General features: G+C 41.5%; 1 protein-coding gene across 2 annotated transcripts; it reads right to left on the bottom strand.

Annotated features, from left to right (window-relative positions):
• Nucleotides 1–204: 204 nt before the first annotated feature.
• rem1 (RAS (RAD and GEM)-like GTP-binding 1) lies at nucleotides 205–19,845 on the bottom strand. Of its 2 annotated transcripts, XM_047346650.1 has the most exons (6): nucleotides 19,770–19,845; nucleotides 15,537–15,652; nucleotides 12,126–12,514; nucleotides 7,677–7,759; nucleotides 1,019–1,226; nucleotides 205–922 (listed from the first exon to the last, which is right to left on the bottom strand). In XM_047346650.1, exons 3-6 carry the CDS (start codon nucleotides 12,478–12,480, stop codon nucleotides 645–647), a joined length of 924 nt encoding a protein of 307 aa, XP_047202606.1. In that variant the 5' UTR covers nucleotides 12,481–12,514; nucleotides 15,537–15,652; nucleotides 19,770–19,845; the 3' UTR covers nucleotides 205–644. The 2 variants fall into 2 exon arrangements, with proteins under 2 accessions (XP_047202606.1, XP_047202605.1); XM_047346649.1 differs by lacking the exon at nucleotides 19,770–19,845 and having other exon boundaries at nucleotides 15,537–15,770.

Genomic DNA, 19,845 nt, shown 5'->3' with positions numbered 1-19,845 from the left:
ATCACCAGAATACTATCAGGAAAGTGGGCACACAGTAAATCAATGGGGTAAAGAACGATGCCTCTTTCATTTTAGAGTAGACCCAACCATGGTTATGGACAGAAAGGACCGAAACACATTTAAAAGATTGCATTCTTGGAAGCAGAAATGTATCAAGACATTGCAAAAGTTTGCACATTTTCGCACAGCGCTAGTAGCCACTGACATGATTATATGACTGTTTTTATTTTTTATTTTATTCAGTACATTAATCTGAAAACAAGTTATCTCAGGAAAACAACAGAATGGACACAGTCAAAATCAGGTTCTTCACAATGAAGAATATCACATCACCTCTACTGATTCGCACACACACACACTCGTACCACCGCTAAACCATACAATGATGATCTGTTACATTCATCTGAAATCTTCATATTTTTGTCATTTGGAGGTAAATCCACAATGATTTTGACACTAAACAGTAAAACAGGGAAACCAGCTAGTCACAGTAAGTACATTCTGTTCATTTAGTTTGTCACTGATAGCTCTGTCTGAGGATGACCCGCTGATTGTGATAGACACAGCTGATGCTTTTGACCACGGTATCACAAGCAGAAATCTGTTGAAGAAGTCACGATAAAAGTCTTGATGAAAGCAAGCCTTTACAGGACAGCTAGGTCATGGCAGCTCTTGGAGCGCACCTTTACTGCCATTCGCTGGTTGTTTCGTGCCACCAGTCGATCCAGAAAACGGCGAGCCTTCTTGGTGAGGCTCTCTTTGCGTTTGTAGACTGAGTTTCTGTGCTTTGTGACCTCGGTACTGTCCTGACGGAGACGAATCTGTCGCACCACGCCCTCAAACAGCTCAGACACGTTATGCTGCAGGGATGCAGATGTCTCAATAAATTTACAGTCAAACACTACTGCACAAGCTCGACCCTCTAGGCAAGAAAGAAAAGAGGTTAAATTATTATAGTACGATCAAACATATATTTGACATACATTTAAAGTTTTCTGCTATGAAACATGGAGCTCACCTTCCACAGCAACCTCTCTGGCCCGGACCAAGTCACTCTTGTTTCCTACGAGGATGATGGGAAGATTTTCGGCTTGTCGGGCGCGCCTCAATGTGATCCGGAGCTCAGCCGCTGAATCAAAACTTGAGCGGTCGGTGACAGAGTAGACAATAACATAAGCACTCCCTACCTTCAGACAGTCATCATGACAAGATGGGTCCCCCCTTTCCTAGTAGAAGACACAAAGAACTAGACTTTTTATGTTTTCTTCATCAGATTTAGAATTAGCATAGTAAAAAGAAAACACATCCACGTTACATTCTTGGGTTAGACATACCGTATTTTCCGCACTATAAGGCGCACCGGATTATAAGGCGCACCTTCAATGAATGGCCTATTTTAGAACTTTTTTCATATATAGGGCGCACCGGATTATAAGGCGCATAGAATAGAAGCTACTGCAGTCAAACGTTTGACTGGGGTTGCGTTATGCATCCACTAGATGGAGCTGTGCTAAAGAGAATGTCAACAAAACAGTCAGATAAGTCAGTCAGTCAAACTTTATTAATACACTACAAACCAGCGTTCTGATAACTCCATTCACTCTCATGGTAAGGTCTCCTCTACATAGAATTCTATTGAATAGAGCCAACCGCACGTTAGGAATGCATTGGAGTCTATGAAGTTGAAGTTGAAATCAAACGTTAGTTAAAACGTGAAAGGGAACTTTTCCCTGATTCAGTAAACAGGTAAAAGAAACAGTTTGATGCACTAAATCAAATGTTAGTACATTCACAATATACAGGTCCTTCTCAAAATATTAGCATATTGTGATAAAGTTCATTATTTTCCAGAATGTAATGATGAAAATTTAACATTCATATATTTTAGATTCATTGCACACTAACTGAAATATTTCAGGTCTTTTATTGTCTTAATACGGATGATTTTGGCATACAGCTCATGAAAACCCAAAATTCCTATCTCACAAAATTAGCATATCATTAAAAGGGTCTCTAAACGAGCTATGAACCTAGTCATCTGAATCAACGAGTTAACTCTAAACACCTGCAAAAGATTCCAGAGGCCTTTAAAACTCCCAGCCTGGTTCATCACTCAAAACCCCAATCATGGGTAAGACTGCCGACCTGACTGCTGTCCAGAAGGCCACTATTGACACCCTCAAGCAAGAGGGTAAGACACAGAAAGAAATTTCTGAACGAATAGGCTGTTCCCAGAGTGCTGTATCAAGGCACCTCAGTGGGAAGTCTGTGGGAAGGAAAAAGTGTGGCAGAAAACGCTGCACAACGAGAAGAGGTGACCGGACCCTGAGGAAGATTGTGGAGAAGGGCCGATTCCAGACCTTGGGGGACCTGCGGAAGCAGTGGACTGAGTCTGGAGTAGAAACATCCAGAGCCACCGTGCACAGGGGTGTGCAGGAAATGGGCTACAGGTGCCGCATTCCCCAGGTCAAGCCACTTTTGAACCAGAAACAGCGGCAGAAGCGCCTGACCTGGGCTACAGAGAAGCAGCACTGGACTGTTGCTCAGTGGTCCAAAGTACTTTTTTTGGATGAAAGCAAATTCTACATGTCATTCGGAAATCAAGGTGCCAGAGTCTGGAGGAAGACTGGGGAGAAGGAAATGCCAAAATGCCAGAAGTCCAGTGTCAAGTACCCACAGTCAGTGATGGTCTGGGGTGCCGTGTCAGCTGCTGGTGTTGGTCCACTGTGTTTTATCAAGGGCAGAGTCAATGCAGCTAGCTATCAGGAGATTTTGGAGCACTTCATGCTTCCATCTACTGAAAAGCTTTATGGAGATGAAGATTTCATTTTTCAGCACGACCTGGCACCTGCTCACAGTGCCAAAACCACTGGTAAATGGTTTACTGACCATGGTATCACTGTGCTCAATTGGCCTGCCAACTCTCCTGACCTGAACCCCATAGAGAATCTGTGGGATATTGTGAAGAGAACGTTGAGAGACTCAAAACCCAACACTCTGGATGAGCTAAAGGCCGCTATCGAAGCATCCTGGGCCTCCATAAGAACTCAGCAGTGCCACAGGCTGATTGCCTCCATGCCATGCCGCATTGAAGCAGTCATTTCTGCAAAAGGATTCCCGACCAAGTATTGAGTGCATAACTGTACACGATTATTTGAAGGTTGACGTTTTTTGTATTAAAAACACTTTTCTTTTATTGGTCGGATAAAATATGCTAATTTTGTGAGATAGGAATTTTGGGTTTTCATGAGCTGTATGCCAAAATCATCTGTATTAAGACAATAAAAGACCTGAAATATTTCAGTTAGTGTGCAATGAATCTAAAATATATGAATGTTAAATTTTCATCATGACATTATGGAAAATAATGAACTTTATCACAATATGCTAATATTTTGAGAAGGACCTGTAGTAGCGTTAACTGTTGAATTCTCTCGCTGCTGCTCTATTCCCATGTTCGACTGCGTAGCTGACAGCCTTGAGTTTGAACTCAGCATCGTAAGCGTGTCTCTTGAAAGGTGCAATTTTGGGGTCGTTATACACACACAAGTGGTGTTGGACTACGAGTAAGCACAGTACAGGTGTTTACCGCTATTACTTCGGCGACACCCCTGACTACGGTAGCCGTAATGCTGCAAGCGGTGCGGCTTTGTAGTTTACCAGTCGTACTGAAACATTTTGACAGAGCGCCGTGTACAACCAGTATGGATTAACCAATTGATCCATATATAAGGCGCTCCGGATTACAAGGCGCACTGTCATTTTTTGAGAAAATTAATGGTTTTTAAATGCGCCTTATAGTGCGGAAAATACGGTACTTTGTATGTATATAGCGTTGCCGTACTTTGTTTTTCTTTTTTACAAACATTTCTATTTTAGTGTCCTTGTTGTGTAATAAATATTGAAACTGTGAAATATGTAGTGTGTGGTTTGTGGTTGTTTTCATAATTTTAAAACATCATAAAGACCAGATGATTATATGTTAAAACACTATAACTGACAGAGAGTACACTTTCGTTTTAGCATGACTGTACTTTACCCCAGGCTCTAACCATTTAGCTGTTTTTGAAACCATTTTTGAATATTATCTAAATTTGAGGGTTGATCAATCATATAATGTGTAGATGCAAGGGTGAAGAAAGAAGTGACCTGCGTTCTCGATGTAATGGTTGGCTACAACTATGAGCAGAAGAAGAAAGAAAAATGCTAAACAAACCAGTACATTATTGCCACCCCTTGGACTGGAGTGTAAAATCATTTAACCATGAGCTGAACACCGTGACCTAAAAGAGTCTGAGGATGAACACATGCTCAGTTGCATCTATAAGGTCCAAGTGGCTTTGCAGATGCAGATATGGAAAATGTCTGGGGTTGCTAAAGCAGGTTGTAATTATTATGATTTGAAGTGTTAATAATGTTGCACTAGGCATGGAGTGTTTTTGATGAATCAATAAGATGTAAGATGAAGCAAGCGGAATACAAGACCCAGTAGATATTGTACAACACCAATGAATAAATTATAAAGCAATCGCCTTAACAGTTTTTTTCAATTCAGCTTTATTTATGTAGTGCCAATTCATAACACATGTCATCTCAAGGCACTTTACAAAGTCAATTCAATCGAATCATACAGATTTCAAGTCAGGTACATACCTTCCAATTGATCCTATTATCAAAAAGTGCAGCCAAATTCATTTTATTATTCATATTGCTTAAAAAGGGTTTCTATCTAAGGAAACCCAGCAAGTTGCATCGAGTCAGTGACTTGCAGCATTCACTCCTCCTGGATGAGCATGTAGCAACAGTGGGCAGTCACTTGCGTTGACTTTGTAGCAATCCCTCATACTGTATGGAGCGAAAGAGGACAGGTAAACTCCCTTTTAACAAGAAGTTAATTATTGAATTCCAACAAACACTTTCATAAATTATAATCATTATTTTGGTAAATAACCTATAGAAACATTCTAGAATTGCACCGCTCAAGGTGGCAGCAGGTTGGAGTAGCTCTGTTACTTTTGATTCTGATTTATTCTTTTTTGGGAACTATTCCTCTTGTGGTGGATACAGTTGATTTTTTTTTGGACGACTGTCCACTCCGGTGTCGGATGCTGTGCAGCTTGGAGGATTTTTCTTAATACTTTCTATTTTTGGACATTTGTTATGATGCATTGCCATGGCAACGGGGTTGTTTCTTACAACCGGGAGCTGCTGATTAATATCTCAAAAGCTCAAATAATACTTCAACTACAACCCCAGATCCCTGATGAGTTGAAAAGGAGACGCCGTGGATGCAGAGCAGGAGCTAAGAGAAGAGAGAGAAGGAGGAAGTTCAAACCATCTCTTCCGTCGATTATGATGGGCAGTGTGAGATCGTTGGGAAACAAGTTGGATGAACTCCAAGCCCTACAAAGGACCCAGCCAGAGTACTGGGCATGCAGTATTATGTGTTTTACTGAGACATGGCTGCAGGATCATATCCCCGACTCCAGCATCTCTCTGCCGGGCTTTTTAACCATACGAGCAGACAGAGATATAAAGAGGAGCGGCAAATGTAAAGGAGGTGGACTGGCAGTACTTGTGAACAACAGATGGTGTAATCCAGGACATGTAACTGTGAAGTGTCATCTCCAGATATTGAACTGTTGGCAGTAAGTGTTCATCCATATTATTTACCCAGAGAGTTCACCAGTGTTATTTTGGCAACAGTTTATGTTCCACCTTCCGTTGTTGCCGACACTGCATGTGATGCCATCAACTCAGATGTTGCTAAGCTACAGACACCAAACCCCAATGCTTACTGGCAATTTCTGGTGATTTTAACCATGCTTCACTCTCTGCTACACTTCCAACATTTCAACAGTTTGTCAGCTGCTCTACCAGAGAAAACAAAACATTGGATTTGTTTTATGCAAATGTCAAGGACTCATACATCTCTACAGCGCGACCTCCTCTAGGAAAATCAGATCACAATCTTGTTTCTCTCTGCTCGAAATGTAAGCCCCTTGTTCAGAGGCAACCTGTAATAAAGAGGACTGTGAGAAAATGGTCACAGGAAGCTGAAGAAGCTCTGCAAGGTTGCTTTGAGGCTACAGACTGGGACGCACTGTGCCAGCCACATGGAGAGGACATCAATGCCATGACTGAAAAAAAGAGCCTTCAGAGAGGGAGACAGATAATTATTGAGGAGTATACAGAAGCAACTTAAAGTCAAGATAAGAGACAGCAAGGAGGTGTACAAGAAGAAGCTGAAGAGCAAGCTCCAGCAGGACAATATCAGAGATGTGTGGACAGGGATGAAGAAGATCACAGGCTTCAAGCAGAAGTATGATCAGACCAATGGAGGTCTGGACAGAGCCAATGAAATGAACACATTCTTCAATAGGTTCAGTTCAGAAACAAGCTTCACATCCTCCTCTCCTGCTCACAGGCAAACAGACCTTCCACCTTCCTTTGACCCACAGGACCCACAGCTGTCCAGTAACAACTCACATTTTTTATCTTCCACCTCAGCCCTAGAACCTTCTGCTTCTACATGTTTGCCTTCAACTATATCAGAAGATGCTGATGCTTCCTTTGCTTCCCCCTTCCACCTGTGTGTCTCAGGAAGTCAGGTGAAGATGCAACTGGAGAGACTGAATCGGAATAAGGCTGTAGGTCCAGATCATGTCAGCCCTAGAGTCCTGAAGGCCTGTGCAGAGCAGCTCTGTGGGATTCTGCAGCACCTCTTCAACCTTAGCCTGGCCCAGAAGAAGGCTCCGGTGTTGTGGAAGACCTCCTGTCTTGTTTCGGTACCAAAGAAAACTCACCCATCAGTCCTCAATGACTATAGACCTGTTGCCCTGACATCCCATATTATGAAGGTCCTAGAGAGACTCCTGTTGGCCCACCTGAGTAAGCAAACAGTAAATCATCAGGACCCCCTTCAGTTTGCTTATCGTTGTGGAGTTGGAGTTGAAGATGCCATCATACACCTGCTTCAGCAAACCCACTGTCATCTGGACAAAGCCAGCAGCACTGTGAGGATCATGTTCTTTGATTTCTCCAGTGCATTTAATACAATCCAACCTGATTTGCTTTGTCAGAAACTCCAAAAGACTCAGGTGGCCTCAACAATCTCCTGGATCAAAGACTACCTGACAAACAGTTTGTGAGACTGAAGGGTTGTGTGTCTAACCAGGTAGTCAGCAGCACAGGAGCACCACAGGGGACTGTACTCTCACCATTCCTTTTCACTCTGTACACCTCAGACAACAGAGTATCTTCAGTCAGAGGCTTCTTCAGATATGCTGTAAGACGGAGTGCTACAGGAGATCCTTCCTGCCCACAGCCAACAGCATCTAATACGGCTCTTTGAGGAAACCCTCATAATGAGCTACAACATTTAATTTCCCTTTGGGATTAATAAAGTATTTTTGAATTGAATTTGAATTGAATTGAATTGAAATTTATTGCTGAATGAATGGAGCATTAAATTGACTAGAACTATGTTCAACAATTAAAATCTTTTTCTGTATTAAATAATTTCACTATTTTGAAAGAATTCTGCATCACAAGTATATACATTTTTGTTTGACATGTTTCTTTTTTACCTGGACAGAACTATACCTGCTGAGAAGTATGAAAACCAATTGTTATAATTTAAGCGTAAAGAATATATCCGCACACACTCAGCATACCAATTTGTCATTCTCCCATGTATCCATGACAACCAGTGTTGTTTCCTCTCCATCCACGGTTAATGTCCGCTCGAACGTGTCCTCTGTAATGAGATTCAAACACAGACCAGTTAGCAATAGATAAAATTTTATATATATATTATAACATCTCCTTCATGCCCTCAAGACAAGTTGTTTTATTATTTGGGGTCTGAGTTTCTCATTCATTCATATGAAAAGGTTCTGACCCTTGTGCAACAGATTTCTTGATTCTTTACTTTTTTTCCAATGTGAATGCATTTTATGCATATTAACTATGGCAGTTGTGAGAATTTAAACCTTTGATCTTATTTGGAACAAAACATTTAGGAAAATCAAAATTTGAACTTAAGATGATGCTAACAAATAAACTGAACAAGATTTTATTTTTACTTAAACTACGTGTAATGCTGCGTACAACAGACTGTGTCCTGGATGACCTGTTAGAAAACATTTGTCAATTTAGGACCATTTCATAGGACTGATGAATTGATAATAATAAAACATTTTCACACAATATAATTCAATATAATCTGAATCTTTTTATGACTTTTCATGAAACACGAAAGTAAGTTTCATGTCATTTCACTACCTATACAACAGAGTGATTTTAAGTCTATGACAGGTTATTAAAGTAAACTGCAACATTTTGCAATTTTGTTTTACTGGAATTCTTGTTTACATAGATACAACATAGAGATACAAAAACATACATTTGATAATCCTGCAACTGTCTTGAAATCTTGAACAGTAAAGTTTAAATCCTATAGCAATAAAATATATAATTGCTACGGGTGAAACCAGGTTATTTTGTGAATAGAACTAGTTAAACACATCCTTCAAACCTATCCATGTTACTGTCCATCCATCCATCCATCCATACATCCATCCATCCATCCATCCATCCATCGTCTTCTGCTTTTCTGGGGTCAGGTCATGACCATAGATGAGGGTAGGAATGTAGATCGACCGGTAAATTGAGATCTTTGCTTTTTGACTCAGCTCTCTCTTCACTACGACAGACCGGTACAGCGCCCGCATCACTGCTGACGCAGCACCAATCCGTCTATTGATCTCCCGCTCCATTTTTCCCTCATTTTTGAACAAGTCCCCCCCGACCCTTTTCTGGCTCAAGATCATGGCTATGGACTTGGAGTCGCAGATTCTCATCCATGCCGCTTCACACTTGGCTGCAAACTGCTCCAGTGAAAGCTGTAGATCACGAGCTGATGAAGCCAATAGGACCACATCATCCGCAAAAAGCAGAGACACAATCCTACGGCCACCAAAATGGATCCCCTCAACACCTTGGCTGCGCCTAGAAATTCTGTCCATTAAAGTTATGAACAGAATCGTGACAAAGGGCAACCTTGGTGGAGTCCAACCCTCACCAGAAACGAGTCCGACTTACTGGCGGCAATGCGGACCAAGCTCTGATGCCGGTCGTACAGGGACCTAACTGCCCGTATCAAAGGGCCTGGTACCCCATACTCCCGGAGTATCCCCCACAAGATTCCTCAGGGGACACGGTCGAATGCCTTTTCCAAGTCCACAAAGCACATGTAGACTGGTTGGGCGAACTCCCATGAACCCTCCAGGACCCTGCTGAGGGTGTAGTGCTGGTCCAGTGTTCCACGGCCAGGACGAAAACCACACTGCTCTTCCTGAATCCGAGGTTCAACTATCCAACGGACCCTCCTCTCCAGGACCCCTGAATAGAACTTACCAGGGAGACTTAAGAGTGTGACTCTCCTATAGTTGGAACACACTCTACGGTCCCCCTCTTTGAATAGGGGGACCACCACCTCTGTCCACGCGATGCTGCAGAGTCACGTTAACCAACACAACCTTACAACATCCAGAGTCTTAAGGTACTCCGGGTGAATCTCATCCACCCCCGGGGCCTTACCACCGAGGAGCTTTTTAATCACCTTGGTGACCTCAGCACCAGAGACTGGCGGGCCCGCCCCAAGGTCCCCAGGCTCCGCTTCCTCAGTGGAAGACATATGGAGTGCATTGTGCCGGTGGGATTGAGGAGGTCTTCGAAGTACTCTGCCTACTGACCCACAACGTCCCGAGTTGAGGTAAGCAACACACCCTCCCCACTGTAAACAGTGTTGGTGGTGTATCCCCCCCCTCGAGAGGCCGGATGGTGCACCAGAATTGCCTCGAAGCCGTATGGAAGTCCTTTTCCATGGCCTCTCTGAACTCCTCCCACGCCCGAGTTTTTGCCACAGCAACCACCCGAGCCGCATGCCGCTTGGACTGCGGGTACCCATCAGCTGCTTCCGGAGTCCCACAGGCCAAAAAGACCCGGTAGGACAGTATTCCTCACCGCCGGTGTCCACCAGTGGGTTCGAGGATTACAGGCATCCTCCCCCATCATCAGAGCCAGCTCACCACCAGGTAGTGGTCAGTGAAAAGCTCCGCTCCCCTCTTCACCTGAGTGTCCAAGACATGCGGCTGCAGATCAGATGACAAAACAAGAAAGTTGATCATCGAACTACAGCCTAGGGTGTCCTGGTGACAAGAACACATATGGAAACCCTTATGCTTGAACATGGTGGTAGTTATGGACATCCATGACGAGCACAGAAGTCCAATAACAAAACATCACTCAGGAATGGAGGGATGGAGGGCCATTCCTCCCATCCACAACCCTCCAGGTCTCACTGTCATTGCCAACGTGAGCGTTGTAGTCCCCCAGCAGAACAAGGGAGCAGAACAAGGGCGCTCTCCAACACCCCCTCCAAGGACTCCAAAAAGGGTGGGTAGTCTGAACTGCCGTTTGATGCATAAGCACAAACAACAGTCAGAACCCGTGTTATTGTATGGAAATTAATATAATTTTTATAGTTATAATCACAAGAATCAAACACAAGTTAGTTTTTTTCTTTAAAATCCTGTGAGGAAAAAGTAATAAGTTAATTTCAGTTCATTACCAGATCACAACTGAGGCGTTATACAGACAATGCAAAAATGTCACATTTAAACTGTAATATTTCAATTTGAATGTGACATTTGTGTTGAGAAAGTTTTGTTTAATCCAAAAAAGATGACTCTTCAAAGAGAAACTGACTTCTAAAAAGTTAAACTGCCTCAAGCTTTGGCCAAAAACTAAACAAAGGTTCAAAAATCCATCTCTGTCATTATAATGACTGTTGAGAAAAAATAGGAAATAATATCAGCACAAACAACCTCAAACCGAAGTCGTTTGTGCTGATATTATTTCAACAGCATGCATAAAATTTCAGTTTGACAACTAGCTGCACACTGACCCTGTCCTCACAGTATGTCAGACTACCAATGGATCAATACAAGTTGCCAATCATGGCCAGAGGCCCAAAGTCACATGACACAAGAGCTGATCAATAATGTCAGCCCTCTGAAGGTTGCCATGCCACAACAAAGTCAAAAATACTGTGCACCAGTTTGTACAGAGAAACCCTGTTTTCTGCTTATGTGCAGTGTTTTGCACACCAAAAGTAATTAATGGTGTGTAAAGAACCAAACTACAAGTAAAATGTTGAGGATGACTTTCAACTTTATGGTAACAGTGGTGCCAACAGCAGGGTTCTTATTTATTTATTTATTGTAATTGATTAATTTATCCTCAAGCCTGTTATTGCTTTTCATACTATGGAACTTAAAAGTGTCAACCAACTGCTTTATAAAACTCCAAAATGTGTTAGTTTGGTTGTTTTATGTGGCCTTTCTGCTTCCTGTGCTACTCCAAGATTATAAGTAGTCACCACCTATTTCAAAACCTTATTGAAAGCTTCATTTATGTGGTTTTGTTGCTGTTTTGTAGGGACTACCAACCTGTCCAATGGACAAAATAGGAAAATTGCCATCACGCTACAATCTTATATAATTACACTTCTTTTTGTGAATGTTTATCATGATGTGCTGTCCTTTTATCAAAAATGAACTCAAATCTTCCAGAGGCATCCCTGCACTGTAACATTAAAATAAAACCTCTGTAAGAAATAAAAGAAGAATTAACTTTGGGCTGCCATATTTTAAACCATTTTTTTATATTCTGTGCAATATCAAAATATAAATCAGCTGTGATGGGAACAGAAGAACAAGAAGCACTGTGGCAGGTTGTGGAGGCCCTATCTCACAGTCAATCTGGGATTGTGCGGACCGACAGAAGATGCTGAGGCAGCTACACACCCAGAGAAAGAGTGGCAAACTAAACCTGATAGTTATTGTTTTCACTGTGTACATTGTTCATTTCCTGTGAATGATGCTGAGAACTTTGGACCCCATTATGACTGATGGAAACCAGAGTTCAGAGAGAGGTTTACAGAGTGCAATAAATTGAACATGTTGTTTAATGAAACTGCAATAAATTAAAGCACTGGTGAAGACATGTAAGTATACTGACAACTAATTTATTAAAGAGTTCCACAAACAGCATCCCACCTCCAGGTTGTTCATCTTTCTCCGTGATTCCAGCAAAGATTCCTGCAAGGCTGGTCTTTCCGACACCATGGTCACCAAGCAACACCACTCTGTAAACACACTCTGATTCACTTTGCGAGTCATCATCTGAGTCAGAACTCCAGTGAGCACGGTAGTGGAGGGACTTGTCTCCAGGATGGTAAGATGCTGACTGCCCTAAAGGAGGATGGCTGCGAGCTGGACCAGAGCCCTCCGGCTGTGTGCTTGTGGACCTTTTAAAGTCCCAAGACCCAGTTAGCTGCTGGTAGAGGGGATGAATCGGTGTGCTCCCTCGACGCCGCAGAGGCTCCTTCTCTCTCTGAGTGTTGAGGGTCATAATGTTATGGTAACAGCATCAGGACTGGATGGGCCTGGGAGGAAAATGTGAACTCAGCTTAGGTTTAGATTTAATTTTATAACAAAATCTTGTTCAACATACATGTTTATCTATCCATCCATCCATCCATCCATCCATCCATTCATCCATCCATCTTTTAAATAGGTAATGTTTATTTATTTAAAATACTGAGTAGAACTTTACTTGATCCTCCTCAACTTACATGCAGTTTCTTTGGGACTCACAGAATGAGCTGTGCTACTAAAGTATCATTAAACAGAGTAGTAGATATCAAAATAATATGATAAATGTATGATTCAGTCACAACTTTTATCCTGTAAAGCAAGTGGGAACATAGCCATATCTCTGCAAAAGATCACCCAGGCATTTCTCTCTGCTGACAGAGGTATAAGAGACAGAGTTAGAGGTGGACGGAAAGGTAAGGTAGAGAAATTATACTGTTATAATATATTTAAAGTACTTTTCTATTTCTTAAATAATTTCTAGACAGTATGAAATTACACTCTGACTCAAATGTAAGATTTAAGGTACATTTCCTGTATTTACTGGCAAAACATTTATAATCAAGTTCAAAATAATCTTAAAATCTCTCAGCAGCTTTACGATGAATTAAATAATTACAGGAATTATTATGTATTCTTTTTATTTTAATTTAAGAAGTGACGTATTCCTTATTTATTTTCAGGAACATATTATACTGTAGGGTTCAGAACTATGTTGATGAAGTAACCAGAAGAAAACAAGCAATGTAGATGTTTATGAAGCTCTTTGTCTTTAAAGTGTTTTATCATCTTTGAGAAGACTTTGTATGAAATTGTGGACATAGTTTTTATCAAAATCCTTTACTAGCAAGAGTATCAAACTGCACACAATTTTGAGGTTGTGTTTGTTCATTTGTCTCAGTGTAATTAATTTTTGAGACCTTGTTCTATTTATTTATAACAGTTCCGATTTCTTGACGTTTGCCTTGTTTGTATATCTGGTCAGTCAGTCAGTCATTTTCTACCGCTTATTCCATAGTGGGTCACGGGGAAGCTGGTGCCTATCTCCAGCAGTCTATGGGCAAGAGGCGGGGTACACCCTGGACAGGTCGCCAGTCCATCACAGGGCAACACACAAACAACCATGCACACACTCATTCATACACCTAGGGGCAATTTAGAGTGACCAATTAACCTAACAGGCATGTCTTTGGGGCTGCACGGTGGTGCAGTTGGTAGTACTGTTGCCTTGCAACAAGAAGGTCCTGGGTTCAACTCCCAGCCAGGGGTCTTTCTACATGGAGTTTGCATGTTCTCCCTGTGCATGCATGGGTTCTCACTGGGTACTCTGGCTTCCTCCCACAGTCCAAAGACATGCCTGTATATCTGGTATTCTAGTAAATTTTATTCAAAGGAAGGTTTAGGTATTTCTGGTGGGCCCGTGTGTGGAGTATTTTTGAGTAGTCAGAAGCTTAACTGCAGTGGATACCTCTAATAGTAGTCTCACTTTGGGTCATCAGAAAACTTAATTCAACTCATGGTTGAATTAAGCTAACAGATACTCAGAGCAGGTGAAAGAGTGAAAGTCTGAATTTATGCCACACGAAACAACTCAAATGTCAAAACTTTACTGGCACTTTGTGTAAACACTGTTCCAAGTATGTTTTGACCTCATTATATTTGCATCAGACTGTTGTTTACGTTGTGACTATTTTCTCAACTGATCAACAAATTTGTCTTTCTATATATTCAGAGAGATAAATAGTCTTGATGCTGATAAATAAGTTCACTTGGAGATATTTTGTCTTTGTAACCAGCAGAAAACATTCACAGTCCTCTGAGCATAGAGTTGTGTTAAACAAACAAAAACACAAAGTTTAAAAAAAAGGTCATAATATGAATAACTCTTGCATTTGCCTGTATTTGGTTTTTCTTTGGAATTATTTTAAAGGGTGGAATTTTTTCTAGATTGTACCTGTTCTGAGTCAGACACTGACTACTCATACTTACACTATGGAACTTTACTTAAAACATAAATGGCTGGTATGTGGGGTTAAAAGGGATTTTGGTTTGTTGGTTTATAATTCACTGAACTTTCTCCATTACAGGGCTTCTTTAGTCTGGTTAGAAATTAAATAAAGTCAGCTTTTATTCGTCATATAGCTGCTCCTGCATTTTTAGCCTCTTCTTCTTTTTTTCACATATTTATAACATTACCAGCATTCTGAATGAGGCAGTTAGACTTTGTCTTGAAAGAACATAATATCTCTATCTTTGTTTGTTTCAGATAAACTGTCCTCAGAAACTAATTAAACCCTTCTTAATTCACCTGGAAAAACAACAATGGCTCAAATATTTGACACTACAGACAACAATTATTTGTAAAATATTAAACAAACTTTTCAATACATCTGCTATGGAGGACCTCGTAGCAACACTTAAACAAAGCTACTACAATAAATAATTCAAACATTTAAAGATGCCAAGAATGACAGTCAGGGATGGTGAGCACCAATTAGATGAGCCGAGAGCTTTCAGTTATAAACCAAGCATAAAACATGAACAACCGAGCGAAATCCTATAAAATTACTGACTTTATTGAAAAAATTGGCTTAATTCTTGACAGCAGAACTAAAAGACTTAATTTTTATCATGAACAGTTCCTGATATAAAAGAACACATATTACACGACTTAGTAAGTTGACATAAGACATTTTTTATTAACTTTATGCCTAATCTAATAAAAGGATAACGGCAAATCTCAACATGACACAAAACTCACACAGATGTGTATGAAGAAATTTACAGCGAAAATGCACTCAATATGTCAGGCTGAAAGTAAAATATGTTATCTTTATATGTTCAATATCATAAGCTCATATTCACTAAACTTAAGCGCTGATATATAGTGATTGTTTAATATAAAAAGATATAGCTGAAATTAAAAACAGTATTACGAGTATTATGATTTCTATTAGATTCTGCACAGTTTACTTAAAACACCCAACTGCAACATAACTATGTGCACAAGTTTAGATAAATATAAAGACCTACCATACACTCCATGCACAGTCTGGGTCAGTGCAGCCTCAGTAAACAACAGAAAAGAGTTGAGCCCGTTCTCCTTGTCTCTGTCAGTGTAACAGTACCCCGGTGCCACAGTAACCCGGCTGGAAAAAAAAAGTTCCACAACAGCGTTAAAAATTCAGCAGCGGAATCACAGTTATCTGCCTCCCTCTGTGTGAGTGTGTGTGCCAGAGAGACAGCAGAGCAGAAACAGATATCTGAGGAGGGAGAGTGTGCAGGACTTTTATCAGAGTGGAGGGTGAGCTGCTTAGCAAACATTTTTGTCACTTCCTGCTTCATCTAAAAGACACTTAAACACATGAAATAACTTGGTTGACTAAAGTCAAATTTCTTGCTTTAAACCTTATTAAAAACAATAAAATACTATCTTTTCTTATAACAAAACCTAACTTCCATAGTTTACAAAAAGTCTTAGATTTCCCAAACTCACTGGTGACAAAGCAGATTAAGGCCATTGTTTAAACTGTTAGAAGATTACACATTGTCTGACTAACTAAATAATCTTTTTTTCTAATCTTTTACTCCTTGGATTTGTTATTATTTAGCTGGACTGTGAGGCTTACAGGGAATAGATAGTTAAAATTAGAAAATCAATAAACTAATTTACACCTTTACCACAAAGCTCTTCCACATAAAACATCCCACATATACTAACATTAATGCTCATTAGGTAAAACCCAGATAATTGTATTACAGGGGTGTCAAAGTGTGGCCCGGGGGCCATTTGCGGCCCCTGTACTGATTTTGTGAAGCTTCTGACTGCAATTCAAGGATGATACAAATCTGATCCTGGAGGATTTTTATTTTTAATTTAAATTAAAAGGAACATTTCTACTGACAAATTCAAAATCTTTTTACAATGGAAAATTTTAGGTACAACTTAAAGCATTTGTCTTTTATTATCCACATTTTTTGCATTCTCTTCAATTTTATACTAAAAAGAATCATATCTGTCCAGGGACGTTTACTCAAAGCAGACTTCGATGCACCTGAGTCTGCCTTTAATTAATTTATTAAACATGACTACATAAAGCCAGCGTTTTCAAAGAAATAGTGTGTCATAATAGTGTGTGGTTTGGCAAAGCACCCAAGCGCAGGCAGGAACACGGGAACAGCACGGTGAGTAGAAGAATTTATTAAAATAAAAGACAAAAAAAAAAGTAAAGCATGGCCAAAGGAGATCAAGACATGGAGCATAGCAAAAGGCAGAACAATGTGGGAGAAAACCGGCATAGTAATAGAAAAACAGAAGAAACCAGCCATAAACAGGGAGAAATAAGGAGCTTAAATACTGAGGCAGGGGTTGAAGATGACAAAGGAACCAGATGAGCTAATTAGAGGAAATATGGGGTAGCCGCGGCAGAAAGAAAGCAGGGAAGCTGAGGGAAGGAAATTAATTAACATGAATAGAGCTGAGCAAAGATAAAAAATAAAAAAAACTACCAACCATGAGGAAAGACAAATCAGAATCAGAATCAGCTTTATTGCCAAGTTTGTGCATACAAACAAGGAATTTGACTCTGGTACACTTTGCTCTTTTGTTCTGTTTTTGCATTACAGAATATACAAATTTACAATGTACAATATACACATATCTAATAAAAAAGGTGCATTTGCAACATCTGTATGCTGTTGTTCTGTACTATATTGAATGTTCATCAGAGAAACAGCCTGGGGGAAGAAACTGTCTCTGTGGTGGCTGGTTTTAGTAAACAGTGCTCTGTAGCGGCGGCCTGAAGGTAAAGCTCTGAACAGTTTATGTGCAGGGTGTGTGGGGTCTGCAGAGATTTTAGCAGCTCTTTTCTTGACCCTTGACCTGTATAAGTCTTGGATGGAGGGAAGGTCAGCCCTGATTATTCTCTCTGCAGTCCTGATTATTCGTTGCAGTCTGGACCTGTCCTGTTTTGTGGATGAGCCAAACCACACTGAGATGGATGAAGACAGGACAGACTGAATGATGGCAGTGTAGAAGATGACCAACAGCTCCTGTGGAAGGTTGAACGTCTTGAGTTGCCTCAGGAAGTACAGTCTCTGCTGGGCCTTCTTTTGAACAGTGTCTATGTGTGAGGACCATCTCAGGTCCTCAGAGACGGTGGTTCCTAAGAACCTGAAGTGGTCCACGGCCGATACAGTGTTGTTGAGGATGGTGAGGGGGGTGTATGGGGGTGGTGTTCTCCGAAGGTCCACCACCATTTCCACAGTCTTGAGTGGGTTCAGTTCAAGGTAGTTCTGACCGCACCAGTGTACCAGCCGATCCACCTGCTGTCTGTATGCAGACTCATCACCGTCCTGGATCAGTCCAATGACAGTGGTGTCATCTGCAAACTTAAGGAGTTTCACGGACGAGTCCGGTGAGGTGCAGTCATTTGTGTATAGAGAGAAGAGGAGTGGGGATAGAACACACCCCTGGGGGGCACCAGTACTTATTGATCTGGATCGGGAGAAGATGCTCCCCAGTCTCACCTGCTGCTGTCGGTCTGTCAGGAAGCTGTTGATCCACTGACATGTGGAGGCTGGGACGTTGAGCTGGGTGAGCTTCTGGTGGAGGATGTCTGGTATGATAGTGTTGAAAGCCGAGCTGAAGTCTACAAACAGGATCCTGGCGTACATCCCTGGGTGGTCGAGGTGTTGCAGGATGAAGTGTACACCTAAGTTAACAGCATCATCTGCCGACCTGTTTGCTCGGTAAGCAAATTGCAGGGGGTCCAGCAGGCTGCCATGATGTCTTTCAGGTGCTTCAACACCAGCCGCTCAGAGGACTTCATGATCACAGACGTCAGGGCTACAGGCCTGTAGTCATTTAATCCTACGATGGTGGTTTTTTTGGGCACCGGGATGATGGTGGATCGTTTGAGGCAGGAGGGGACCTCACATTTCTCCAGTGACTTGTTGAAGATCCTCGTGAAGATTGGGGCAAGTTGATGTGCGCAGGCTTTCAGACATGATGGGGAGATGTTATCAGGTCCTCCAGCTTTCTTTGTTTTCATGCGCTGAAAGAGCCTGTTTACCTCTTCCTCGGAGATCTTTAGTGCAGGCAGAGGATCTGATGGTGGGGGGTTGGTTGCTTTATGGGAGGAATTTGTTCCTGAATGGGATGTAGAGGGGATGATTTGAGGTGTGAATGGCTTCTTGTCATGTCTGCAGTAGAAGCCATTCAGACGGTTGGCCAGGAGACGACTCTGTTCAGGATGGGTGGAGGGGCTCTTGTAGGCAGTCAGGTTTCTCAGGCCGCCATACAACCGAAGTGTCACCAGTAGAAAAGCTGTTCTTAAGCTTCTCACTGTAGCTTCTCTTGGCTGCTTTGATCTCTTTTGTCAGTTTGTTCCTGGCCTGCCTGTACCGCGCCCAATCTCCACTGCTGTGAGCTTCTTCCTTTTCCCTGCGCAGATTCCTGAGGTGTGGAGTAAACCGTCTGCGCAGTCTGTGCATTCAAAGCAGGCCTGTAGCATCTGCTTTGACTCCTTAGTCCACTTCTTAACAGTGTGAACCTTGGGTTTGGAAGCTCTTAGTCTCTGTCTGTAGGTTGGGATGAGGTGGATTAGATAATGATCTGAAAAACCCAGAGCAGCCCTGGTAACAGCATAATATGAGTCCTTTAAAGCTGTGTAACAATGGTCCAGTGAGTTTTTGTCTCTGGTGGGACACTTAATATGCTGTCTGTATTTGGGGAGTTCATTTGAGAGGTTTGCTCTGTTAAAATCTCCCAGTATTATCATGAAAGAGTCAGTGTATTTTTTCTCCACGTCCATGATCAGCTCAGCAAGATGTTTTTCCGTGGCAGAAGTGCTGCCATGCGGTGGAAAATACGAGCCGATTATTATAAACGAGGAAAACTCTCTCGGTGAATAAAACGGTCTAAAGATCTAATAGCATAAATCCAATTGCAAAAAGGGCAAGAGAAGAATAAACTAAGAAACTAAACACATAAGCATGAACTAATATAACAAACCTTTAAATAGCAATACCTACGAGCCAAATTGAGCTCAGAGAAATGCACTAAATTGTTGTTTTTTCCAAAAAAATTTGTAAACTGGATGCGTTTCTTTAAATAAGGCAAACGTGCGAAACCCTTTTTAAAGTTTTGGTTCTACAATGAGTAACACAATCCTTTCCAACAAAAAACAGACTACGTTATTAATCTAATTACAATACTGCGTGTTTTGGTGTGGCCGCGGCACAGGGGAAAAATGTGCAACTCACATTTGGAGGCTTCAGCCACCGCACGTTTGACTCCTGGCCAGGGTGACCTTTGCTGCACATCTTCCTCCTCTCCACA

Source organism: Girardinichthys multiradiatus, chromosome 20 (genome assembly GCF_021462225.1).
Source record: "Girardinichthys multiradiatus isolate DD_20200921_A chromosome 20, DD_fGirMul_XY1, whole genome shotgun sequence".
Taxonomy (NCBI): Eukaryota; Metazoa; Chordata; class Actinopteri; order Cyprinodontiformes; family Goodeidae; genus Girardinichthys; species Girardinichthys multiradiatus.
Note: the sequence above shows the minus strand (reverse complement) of the source record. Positions and strands in the feature narration are given on the sequence as shown.